Source organism: Podarcis vaucheri (assembly GCF_965113315.1).
Source record: "Podarcis vaucheri genome assembly, chromosome: 11".
Taxonomy (NCBI): Eukaryota; Metazoa; Chordata; class Lepidosauria; order Squamata; family Lacertidae; genus Podarcis; species Podarcis vaucheri.
Window position 1 is genome coordinate 59,995,862 of NC_138749.1, and position 12,521 is coordinate 60,008,382.

General features: G+C 42.7%; 1 protein-coding gene and 1 long non-coding RNA gene across 3 annotated transcripts in view; one reads left to right on the forward strand and one right to left on the reverse strand.

Annotated features, from left to right (window-relative positions):
- Nucleotides 1-5,569, forward strand: part of FRMD3 (FERM domain containing 3) — a 134,832-nt gene extending 129,263 nt beyond the window's left edge. For both annotated transcript variants that reach the window (XM_082241578.1, XM_082241577.1), the window contains one exon: nt 1,625-5,569. In XM_082241578.1, coding sequence (XP_082097704.1) covers nt 1,625-2,223 — 599 coding nt within the window. In that variant the 3' untranslated portion in view covers nt 2,224-5,569. The remainder of the gene's footprint in view (nt 1-1,624) is intronic.
- The window catches only part of LOC309542799, a 390,515-nt gene that overhangs the window by 254,112 nt on the left and 123,882 nt on the right, over nt 1-12,521 (reverse strand). The window lies entirely within an intron of this gene.

Genomic DNA, 12,521 nt, shown 5'->3' on the forward strand with positions numbered 1-12,521 from the left:
CCCCACGTTGTGCTGTGCATACTCAGATAACTGATTTGGAAGAACAATAATTCATCATGTTTACGTGGGGGCACATTAGTAACCTTAATCTCATGTTAATCATTCAGGAATGGTAACTGATGATAGGATCTAGGAATTCTGCCAAATTTGTGCACAATATAGTTGGTCATGCAGTTGCTTCACTTCAGTTCCATCTGAAAAAAATCCTGTTCTCCGCAGCTGGAGTCTAAATACTTCTTTTGCAGAAGCTGAAATTGAGACAGTGTTTCTGAACTTCATGACTAGTGAATGAACGTAGATAATGCAAGCTGAGATTTTTAATTGCTTTGGGTGTGTTTTCTATTAGTGCTTATCTGAGTTTAATGTTTCTCTTACATAATTAATTCAAATGAAGCAGTGTTGCGAAGTTTGATACCAAAAACAGAGCTTTCAATGAATTTTGATTTCTTGAACTTTGCCTTTGAGCTTTCTTCTTCTTTTCTACTCTAACCTAATGTGCAAGAGGGAATGTGGGTGGGAAGGTATATGGGATGAGTACCGTTTTCATGGTACTAATGAAAATAGCTAAGACATGATACAGACATAATGTTGAAGGGGGAAATGTAAAAGCCAAAGTGAAAAATAACCAAAAGGTGTTGATATCAAATAGTTCTATAAAGATTTATTTAAATTCACAATTACTGAAATATTTACAAAATTATAAACAAATAATTTGCCCTAAAACTCTTACAGCAGAGGTGTATTGCTGCATTTTAAACATATTGCTAGCAGGATTACATATCACACTGAAAAGTAAGCATTGTGGATTAAAACTCAGATTGGCAGACACATTTCAATTTATTGGTCTTCTTCGGTGGCCAAATACAGAAAACAGTGTTTGCTCCTTCAAAGTTCAGTCAGAGTTCAGGTTTGCATTAATTCATACATGTGTTCTTTAAGAAAAATATATGTCATATTTTGATTCATCTTTTTTTCATGTTTAAGGTACTCCCCTAACAATAGTTTTATAATAATCTTGTAAGAGGGAAGGAGTTTTTTAATAGCCTTTTTATCAGATCCCTTACTCATAGAACTCTTTTCAGTCAGGTTTGAAGTTAAAAGACAGCAGTACGACCTTAATGTTTTATTGCACACAACACTGTATTATGTAGTATCTTGTCACATGGAACAGTGATTTATTATTCAATCCTGAGAAACAGTATCATAAAGCTGGGAGAATATCTGCTTTTATATGTATATATTGTAACCAACAGATGCTAAACTAATGCTGCATATTATCACACATTTTTCAGCAGATACATGTTGAATGTATCTGACAATACAAAAAACTGCTTCATTTCAAAGCTATGGTTGCTGCAAACTGTGCAATAATTTAGCATTACCTTCAAAATTTGCAAAATATAGATTTGCATTTTAATTTTTTTAATATTCTAATATTTACATATCACAATAGATTGAGTTGAAAAGTTAAGAAGTTCCATTCATGTCAGTTTGAATTTTGAGTTCAGTAATTTTTCATTTTATGAACACTTGTTTCTGGAACCTTTCTTGTACTATTTTGTTAACATCTCTTTGAAATGTTTCATTGAGAGCTTAAATAGTCTATTTCAAATCTATTTTATAGGGATCCAGCTGCCCAAAGAAGATGATGTATCAATACCTATGATATCAAACTCTCCTGCTAAGGAGGCAGATGATAGTTCAGATCTTTCTATCGAGGAAGATGAGAAAATCAAGGAAGAGCCTTTAACAATCTCAGAATTGATGTACAATCCAAGCAGCAGCTTGCTTCCCACTCCTGTTAATGATGAGGAGATTGATCTGCTTTTTCAGACCTCCCCAAGGGCAGATCCTGAAAAAGAAGATACGGATTCATTTGAGGAACTGGAGGCAGATGAAAATGCCTTTTTGGTTGCAGAAGAGGAGGAGCTGAAAGAAGCCAGGAAAGCACTTAGGTGGAGCTACAACTTTTTGATGGGCAACATGAAGATAAATGCTGTCCTGAAGAGTTTTTCCAGACTTCTTCTTGTTGGGCTTGGGATAATGCTGGTTGTTTTCCCTCTTCTACTTGTGCTCTTGGAATCAGATCTCGATATCTCCTTCCTCCATGAAATCCGCCAGACTCCAGAGTTTCGGCAGTTTCACATTGAATATTACTGTCCTCTTAGGCAGTGGGTGGCCTGCAAAGTAGACTTTGTTAGCCATTTGCTTGGCAGCTCCTAAACATTAAGAATATGCGACATGACTAAGGGCTATATTCAAAACTAGTGAATTTCAGTCAGTGCTAGGTGCTCATAAACATATTTAAGGCCATCAGCAAGTAGTTCTTCATTTTTAATCCATAATGGACCTATGAAGTTCTTAAGTTTCCTTTTCATAATTGAATTATTGATTTAGCTACATGGTGGCCTTTCAGTAACCAAAAAGCAGTTATTTTTTTCTTGCTTGCTTGTTTTTATCAATGACTGAATAGAACAGAAATTTATCATCTCTACCATTACAAGCCATGATGTACCGGTACTAAATTTAATTAGCGACAAAAAGAGGGTGATGCGTTTGAATATACTCCTTAGTGAAACAATCTCCACTAACCAATGCCTATATAAGCAATGTTGATTGCTGAGGTTTTCTTTCTTGGTTTGAATTTTCATTAAAAAAATAATATTTTTATGTGTTTACAAAATTTTGGTAAGTTTTTAGCAAAGTCAACTTCTGAAGATATTTAAGTGTACAGATTACTAAAATAAATGCACAAAGGCATGTCTTGGTTTTTTAAAATGTTTTAGCAAAGTTTTTTTAAAAGATTGAAGAATGGGGTTCTCAGGCATCGGCACAAGGTGGTGAGTAGATGAGGGGGAAAGTAGGCAGGGTCTGCTAGATAGAGTTGAAATGACAACACCATGTTTCTAAGGTCCAAACTACACATTGCAAAGGGAACATGGAATTACCTTATCAATGGTGATGTAGGGGTTTCTTGCAGGGTTGAATCAACTGGCAAGGATGAAGTGCTTAAGCCTTCTTGTGCCCAACTGTTCTCTCTTTTACCATGGTCATTTTCCTATGTTCTCCCACCTTGGTAGGCTCCAAGACTTGGAGATGCCCAGCTGTATGGGAAAACAGCCTAGAGGGGAAATATCCAGGAGAGAATCTTTAACTAAGCTCTTCTTTCTGTTCTTTGATCCTGCCCAGCAAATCTCTATCACCCCTGCAACCATGTCAGCTGCCAAATATATTGGCTTTCCAAATGCATGACATATAATGTGTAGTTCTGTCCTGGCAGTTCTAAAGCTGAAGAGAGGTGAGTACTTTTCATTAAGATGACAGTTCAGCTATTCCTGTGGTTCACCACTTGACTCAATGGTAATGAAAGGTCTTTGCAGGGCAGTGGAAGTACAGTTCTGTAAGAGGTTTTGGGATTAACTGTAGATTGTTGTACATAACATAGAAACATGCAGATATAAAAAACAAAAAGTCTAGGTAGGCCTACTTAAATATATAGAACTTAAAAATACACTGGTCTCTGAAAACAGAGACAGACTTTATGAAATGCATCCTTCCCCCTGAATCCCAAGCATCTAAAGATGATTTTCTTAGTTCTTGATTCCTTTTATTACTATTTCATCATGATGTATCCCAGAGTTTCTTAGTTCTTGATTCCACTCATTACTGTTTCATCAGGATAAATCCCGAGTCACCGTTTTATGTTATTATTTCTTGTGCATGCTAACTCTCTTACCTAATATAAGTGACAATGGATGCACATAGTTCGCTCATAAATGTGTCCCTATGACAGTGGTGTGTGGTTATTTTTGTTGTCTTGATGTGCTGGAGGTTTTGTGCCTGTGTAGCTCCAAGTACTTCTAAGAGGCTATAAATGCATAAAACCTCACGTGTGTAGAAAAGATCAGTAAGTCCCAGTGCCCAACTTTGGAAAAAACCAAAACAAAAATATTTTGTATTCTCCAGTTTGGATTTCCTGACACAGGATTATTCTCCCCCTGTATCTAACTGTATCAACTGCAGGACTCTTGAAGCCAATAGACTGATTTTCTGCCAGTATGAAAAATACAACATTAGTTCCATTATTGCTGTAAGAATTGCTGCTATTTATGATTTATATGGAATTTATCAGTGTATAAAGTACTCAATTTTTTTTAAAAAAAACATTTCCCCTCACAACAACCTATTGTGGTAAGGTTATAATGTTGTTGTGTATCATTTAACCAGTTGAGCCTTCATAGTGTTTCATCCATGAGGAGTGTGAATCATGTTTAACATGTGAAAGCAGCACAATTTAAGTCACAACTGAATGTGATTAAGCCCTTCTTATTCATCTGCAACCCATAGGTGCTCAACTGCACATAAGATTGTGTCTGTAATTTGCCCAATGAAGGCTTAACAATTCTTTCCTGGGGAAACATCAGGCACTCTGGTGAAGCTTCATGTATATTCTCTAGCTCTAGGAGGTAAAATTGCAATTTGTTTCCTCTTTTTGAGCAGTTGGCTACTTCAGAATTTGGGGGGGGGCAATTTACATTTGCTTGCCCCCTATCCCTTTAAAAGGTACCAGATATCTTTTTAAAATAAACTTTTCTCAACAGTAACTATCTGCTGCTCTCTGCCTCTCTTTAACCGTCAGTTGCTGATCAATAGTTTTTAGTGCGTATTTAATTCTTTAACAATTCCTAGCTGAATCTTTTCTATTGAAACATAAATCCACTTAGGACACATCTGCCTTTGGTTCCCAAAACAAAGATAACAGACACCTGCATTTTAGGCACTATGATGATGATAGAATTAGGCAATACAGACTTTGCATATAGTGTACTAAAATAAAACCAAGTTCTATTCTGAGTCCTACAGATATATAAATTTACTGAGCCCCTTAATTATAACCACCTAGGTTCCTGGCTTCTAAAATGTAGTCTTGTTGATGTCATAGAGCGCCAGGAACATTAGAAACATTTGTTTGTATGATTTGATTAGGGAAGGGTTGGGTTGCATGAGGAACAGATTACCTCAGAGAATGGACTGTGCAATAAAGGTACATGTAGGGTTAGATGCAAGTGCATGTACATGAAAGTCTAGATGTATATACACATTCTTGATCCTGTAGAGCTTTCCCAAGGTGAATTCTACGGAATTATGGACACACCTTTTCTACATAACATAGAGAACTGAGAAGCTGGAAGAGTGTGTGTATAAAATCAACAGCATGTACTGCATAGATTGAAGCAAAGTCTTGTCTCCCGTACTGGAAATGTCTGGCATATGAAGAGTCCATAGGTACAGTATTGTGTATTTCTGTCTGTGCTTGGAATATATTGTAAAATGTTATGTACTTGAAATCTATTTTGTGATTTGTCTAATATTTATAAACACAACTCTGGGAAGAATTAAATAGGGTTTATTTCGTTAAATGCAAACACACACAAAAATCTAGGGGGAAATGTACCTGTAAACTTGGGCCTTATCTTTGTAAAGTTCACATTTCTATGTCAACATCTTGATTGTTTTATATGTTACTATAATGACAGGACTCCCTAATAAAAGTATGTTGAAAAAGCCATTCTTCAATGTTATGCTCCTTAATGTGCAATAAAGTTCTTCGCAGAAGGAGAGTCGCTGTTTTATTATGGCTTGCATCATAATCATTGCATTTAGAGGGGAAAACACATTAATGGCACAGTCCTCAGACTTGATATGCTAGCTTGGGGCATAGGATTAGGTGTGCTGACAGTTGTAACAGCCTATGTAATGATGTCATTACTAGAAGATACAACAACAGTATTTAGAGTGAGACCGTAATAGGTGTAGGTGAGGTTACAGGGAACCAGACATAGGGCCTTCTTGGTAGTGGCGCCCACCCTGTGGAACACCCTCCCTTCAGCTGTGAAGGAAATAAGCAGTTATCCTATCTTTAAAAGACATCTGAAGGCAGCCCTGTTCAGGGAAGTTTTTAATATTTAACGCTGTACTGTTTTTAACATTTGATTGGGAGCTGCCCTGAGTGGCTGGGGAGACTCAGCCAGATGGGTGGGGTATAATAATAATAATAATAATAATAATAATAATAATAATAATAATAATAAATGAAATTAAACTCACACCATATTCTTCACGGCAATTATGTTTACTATATTTCAGAAACGGCCACCCAACTTCTTCGAATCATTCCATCTGCGCTTTCCAGGTAGAATGATTCCCCCTCTCCTTCCCCTGTGTTCCTTTGGGGGTTCCTCTGACACACACTCCTAGCCAATTTTAGGGGGCTGTGAGGGGCTCATGGGGGGAGTAGAGGAAGAAAAACTCAATTGCGCAAATGGAAATCTTTGCACAGAGCTTCTGATGATGGGGCTGGCCCTATGTATAGCGTGCAAGAGGAACTTGCTTTGGTACCTTCTTTATTTATAACTAATAGACAGTGGCCAGCATTGCTTGGGAATTCTAACAAGAAAGAAAATCAGTGCAATTTTTGAAACCAGTGGTTAAAATCTGTGCAGCTCTGAAAGGTTCAGTCCATCATCTTGATTCAAAATGGCGTCCAAAGACAAAAACCTGCTCCTTGATCTCAGGAACTATCATGCAAAACTTGCTTGATAGCTTAAGAGGTGAGAAAATCCACTGGAAACAGGCAAAGAAACAACACTTTCCAAAATATATAGTAGATACCTATTTATATTTATTACATCCAGACTTTCTTCTAATAGCATGCATAGGTCCCCATCCATTCTATCCTCCCGTCGATCTTTGGTGCCTTAGGAGAAAATATGCTAAAAGTAATATGTATCAGTATTTGAGAGTTAGGTATACTTGGCAATGGCATCCTGACAATGGACCACTCGTGGTTTTACTTATCATACTTAAAATGGTTAGGGAAGAATCAAAAGAACATGTCTTTGTAAAATGGGGATGGTTCCACTTCAGGAATTTTGTTTCATGAAAGCATCACACAGATGGTAAGTGAATCAAACAATGATGAGTCAGTGCCATCTTCTGACCTTTTAGCATAATCCTTGTCTAATGGATGCTGATTACATTTATTACCCAGCCTTCACCAGCAGGTTCCAGGGCAGGTTATTACAGATCACAGTCACAGGACCAACATAACATCCATTATGAATACAGTACCAAGAACCATCCTGGATTAAAATATAAGGCAGTTAGAAACCCTTAATAAAAACAATGGCTAATTTGAAAATTAGGATTTGGGTGATTTTTGATGGAGATGTCAGGGATTGAACCCAGGACCTTCTGCATGCAAACAGATGCTCCACAACTAAGCTGTGACCCTTCCCTCAGCTTCTCCTAGGTGACAGAGATAAGGCATGGGATGGAACAGAGGTAGTCCAGATCACCCAGTACTAGGCAACCATAATAAGCTAACTGCAATCCTATTCATGTCTATTCTAAAGGAAAGTCCCATTGAGATCAATTATTCCCAAGTGGGTATAGTTTTGTAGCCTTAATGTCTCTGAACTGGAGTTTGGTCTCCCTCTGTTTAGTCATTTGGTACACATACAGTGGTGCCTCGCAAGACGAAATTAATTCGTTCTGCGAGTTTTTTTCGTCTTGTGAATTTTTCGTCTTGCGAAGCACGGTTTTAACGGTATTAACGGTTTTAAGAAAAAGGAAACAAACTCGCAAGACGTTTTCGTCCTGTGAAGCAAGCCCATAGGGAAATTCGTCTTGTGAAGCAACTCAAAAAACGAAAAACTCTTTCGTCTTGCGAGTTTTTCGTCTTGCGAGGTACCACTGTACAATTTTGACATTTTGGAGTTAAATCATTCAACACATTTTTCTCTGCAGGATCGGCTCTAAGCATGCATAGATATGTGCTGATATCTGTGCTTTTTCGGGGGGGTACGCAGGGGTACGCATACCCCTAAACATTTTGTGAATCTAAGTTTGACCTCATTGAGGGGCAGTATTTCAATATGAGTAGGAAAATGAGAGCACTGGCTGATATGAACAAGTGTAATGCATGAACTCGGGGACGCGGGTGGCGCTGTGGGTTAAAGCCTCAGCGCCTAGGGCTTGCTGATCGAAAGGTCGGCGGTTCGAATCCCCGCGGCGGGGTGCGCTCCCGCTGCTCGGTCCCAGCGCCTGCCAACCTAGCAGTCCGAAAGCACTCCCGGGTGCAAGTAGATAAATAGGTACCGCTTACCAGCGGGAAGGTAAACGGCGTTCCGTGTGCTGCGCTGGCTCGCCAGATGCAGCTTGTCACGCTGGCCACGTGACCCGGAAGTGTCTCCGGACAGCGCTGGCCCCCGGCCTATAGATGTGAGATGGGCGCACAAACCCCAGAGTCTGTCAAGACTGGCCCGTTCGGGCAGGGGTACCTTTACCTTTACCGCATGAACTGGGCGACTGCAGTTGGTCAGCAGCAATTGGCATTGTCACAAAAGCTGCAGCACATATGGAATTTGCTACTGACCATCAGTGCTTTTTTAAAAGAGTTATAGTAAAGTTATAGTAAGCGCCACACTTTTAACACACTTAAAACATTGTCCAGTGATAGTACGGAACATGAAACTCCAGTCTTGCCTCCTGTGGCTCAAGGAGGCTTTCACAGGGACCCAAGCAGAAATCTCTCCAGGCCTGCAGCCTGTGATCCTTTTAACTGGAAATGCAGGGGTTGACTGGGAAACCTATATGCAAAGCATGGGCTGAACCCCTGAGTGATGGGTCCTCCCCACTTTTCTAAGTAAGAGAAAAACAAAGCTACCTGCCCCAACATTATTTTGAAACAAGCTTTTAAAAATGCAGAAAACAAACACACAGAGAGACCACTCCAGGACTGTAAAAGAAATACACTAATGTCTTTGGTAAATCACTGAAATGCCTGTGGAACAAGTAAAATAAAATAGCTTGACGCTGGGACTACTAGCAACAATGGCTTAAATTGCAAAGGATAATCTTACTGTGGAAATATTGGATACACAGATTACTTAGTCTATAGTAGACTATATAAAGTCAGAGAAAAATACTTGTTTTGGAATTTGAGCTGAAGCTTGAACTCCCACATAAGAAATAAACAGAAACTGGGGAGGGGTGTTCAACTAAGGCTTGTTCAGAAGAGACCCCGTGAAATTAACAGATTTAACTTAGTTCTGTTCATTAATTTAAGTATTTGTGCACTACTGCAGCCAGTCTTTATGCAGGACTCCAGGGCCCTTGGGTTCAAAATGAGGAAGCACAGCTGTCTATGGAGGCATTTCTGACAGTAATGGCAATCAAAGGTAAAAAAACAACTGTGCCACTCTGAGCACCTCTCCCATTCATGCTGCCTAATAATTTGGAGATATTAGACGAAGTCTTACCGGGGCAAGACCGAAAAGGAAATCTGTCCATCTCATACTGCCAATATGCAAGTCAATGGTGCAGCAAAACTATGTCCAGCTCTGGTTGCCTCGCCCAGAGAGCTGGAAAAGTTTCAGAACAGGGTAAGCAAAATACTCAAGGGGTTGGATGAAGGGTTGAGGCATCTGGGGCTTTTTAGTTGGGGTGTGTGTGCGTGTTACAGGTGTAGAGAAGTTATGCAAGGTGTAAAAGATGATGAGAGCACAGCAGAGGTTATATTTTCTGAGAATCCTCCGGAAAAACAATTTCTCAAAGGACCTATTGATGGCATTTTACCATTGTACTGTTGAGAGTGTATTAACTTATGGTCTCTGTGTGTGGTTTGGGAGCTGCACGGTCAGGGGAAAAACAATGCTGTCCAGGGTTGTAAAGACTGCGGAGAGAATAATTGGGTGCACTCTTCCCACCTTGGATCAAATCTATGCTTCCAGGTGCCATAAGAAAGATGCAGAGATAGCGCAGGAGAGGGCGCACCCCGGAAATGATCTCTTTCAGCTTCTGCCTTCTGGAAGAAGGTACAGGGTTATTAAGACTAGGACTAGCCGCCTGAGAAACCGTTTCTATCCAAATGCAATTTTGGTTTTAAACACAGTGTAAGGTAGTCTTGGGACACGGGTGGTGCTGTGGGTTAAACCACAGAGCCTAGGACTTGCCGATCAGAAGGTTGGCGGTTTGAATCCCCGCGATGGGGTGAGCTCCTGTTGCTCGGTCCCTCTCCTGCCAACCTAGCAGTTTGAAAGCACGTCAGAGTGCAAGTAGATAAATAGGTACCGCTCCGGCAGGAAGGTAAAAGGCGTTTCTGTGTGCTGCTCTGGTTCACCAGAAGCGGCTTAGTCATGCTGGACACATGCTGGCTCCCTCGGCCAGTAAAGCAAGATGAGCGCTGCAACCCCAGAGTCGGTCAGGGGTCCCTTTACCTAAGGTAGTCTTTATGTGAATATATTGTATTCAATTATGGGGTATCAGAGTTTTTAGGGGCTGACCAGGCTGGGATAGCAGGCTTGTGGGTTTTTGAATGTCTGATGTAGATTTTTTCAATTTCGTTGTTCTGTTTGGTACAAGGACAATAAAGATTATCGTATCGTATCGTATCTAACCCAACTGCTATGACCGCAGTGGCGTAGCGTGGGTTGTTAGCACCCGGGGCAAGGCAAGTAATTTGCGCCCCTGTTATGTACTGAGTTGAATAGGATCCAAACTGCAGCAGTCTGATTGGTCCTAGAACAATAGGATCCAAATTGCAGCAGTCTGATTGGTCCTAGAACAATAGGATTCAGAATGCAGCAGTCTGATTGGTCCAAGAACAATGCAGCATGATTGGTTGGCAGGAACCACCCAATCATGCTCCAGATATAAGTGAATCCACAACCTGATTGGCTTGCAGTAGAATTCCGGAATTAGCCAATCATGTGCAGCCCATTGTGTAAATAATGCATATAAAGCAGATACTGTGAGGGGACTTCCATTCATTCCTCCTCACCACTATGAGCTGAATAAAGAGCATGAAATCACTTTGCGACTCTGAGTATATTTCAGCCCCCTAACCCGTGGACTTGCGCCCCTAACCCCCAGATGTTGCGCCCGGTGCGGCCGGCCCCCCCGCACCCCCCACGCTACGCCACTGTATGACCGATAACAAAGTGGAAGAAGAAAACTCTTCTTCTTTTTCAGGCTGACGGCGCCCCCTATTGGAGCCAGCAGGCCTGTGCCGGTTTTTATTCCCTTTCCTCGAAGCCCCTCGAGCCTCCATCTCCTCAGCGTGTCGAACTCGCCAGAAAGTCCAAAGTGTTCCCGGGGAATTTGGCGGCGCCCCGGCAGGGAAGCGGCAGGACGCCCGGCGGCGGCGGCGTCTCCCCTGCGCCATATGCCAAGGCAGCTGGCCCCCTTCCCGGAGCGGGCTCGAGCTGGCGACCGCGGGGAGTACCGAGGAGAGCCGCTTGGCGCCCCTGAAACGAGAAGCGCTGAGGGGGAAAACCGACGTCCCTCTTCGGAGGCTAAGCCGCCTCCCCGCCTCCCCGCCCGCTTTGCCGACTCCACCCCCAGCGGCCGGTTTCCAGGGGGACAAGAGCCCCGCGCGGGAGGCCGAAGGAGGCGGCGGCTGAGGCGCCACCCGCAGCCTCCCTCCCTGCCTGGCTGCTCCTGCGGGTCGCGGGCTGGAGAGGCGCCGCGCGGGACGGGGCTCCCTGGCGAACCGGGGCGCCCTTCTCCCCGCTCTTCGCAGGCGCGGCCCCGGGAGCCTGGCCTCGGCCGCTTGGTGAGGAGGCGCGTTTCCCCTCGTGGGTCCCCGTCGGGGACGCGGCTGGCTGGAGGTTTTCTCCTCCGGGTGCAGCCCTGGCACCGTCCCGCTTCGCCCCGCCTTCGGGCCCTTAGTTCGCCCCCCTCTCGGGCACTTGCTGAGGCGAGCGGGCCTTTCCTCCCGCTGCCCTCTACCCTTCCGTGTAAAAAGAGAAATAAACCTCCCACAAGCCCCGTGCGTTTTCTGGGCGTGAATCTCTCAGGCCTCACCAGAAATTCGCGGGTTTTGTGAAGGGGCGAACTTGGCGAGGGACGCGCGCGGGGCCAGATCGGGTCTTCTGGGCCTGCCGAGCTGGAGGGAAGGAGAGCGCTTTGAAACCTCGCCTGAGACCTAGAAGCACTGCCTTACAACAACAAACAGGGCTCCAGAAAGCCAGTGGCGTAGCGTGGGGGGTGCAGGGGGGGGCCGGCCGCACCGGGCGCAACATCTGGGGGTTAGGGGGCGCAAATCCACGGGTTAGGGGGCACAAATTACTTGCCTTGCCCCGGGTGCTGACAACCCACGCTACACCACTGCAGAAAGCCCATTACAGCTTCTGGGCAGTATCCAGCACTTGAGTGCAGGGCCAGATTCACGTATAAAATTTAACAGGGGGAGGAAACTGGATGTACCTTTCCAAAATATAAGATAAAAAACAACTTCTTAATTTTTATTTCAGTTCAACGGTTACTTTGATAAAATACATATTTTGTTATGTGCAAATGGCTTTAGATAACCTACTAGGTCCATAAATTACCATATGCAGCGGTGTCCAAACTTTTTTCAAAGAGGGCCAGATTTGATGAAGTGAAGGGCCATGAAGTTGTTGCGCTTTTTTATAATTTTACCCCAAAGTTGTTGAGCTTTTCTTAGGATTGAAGTT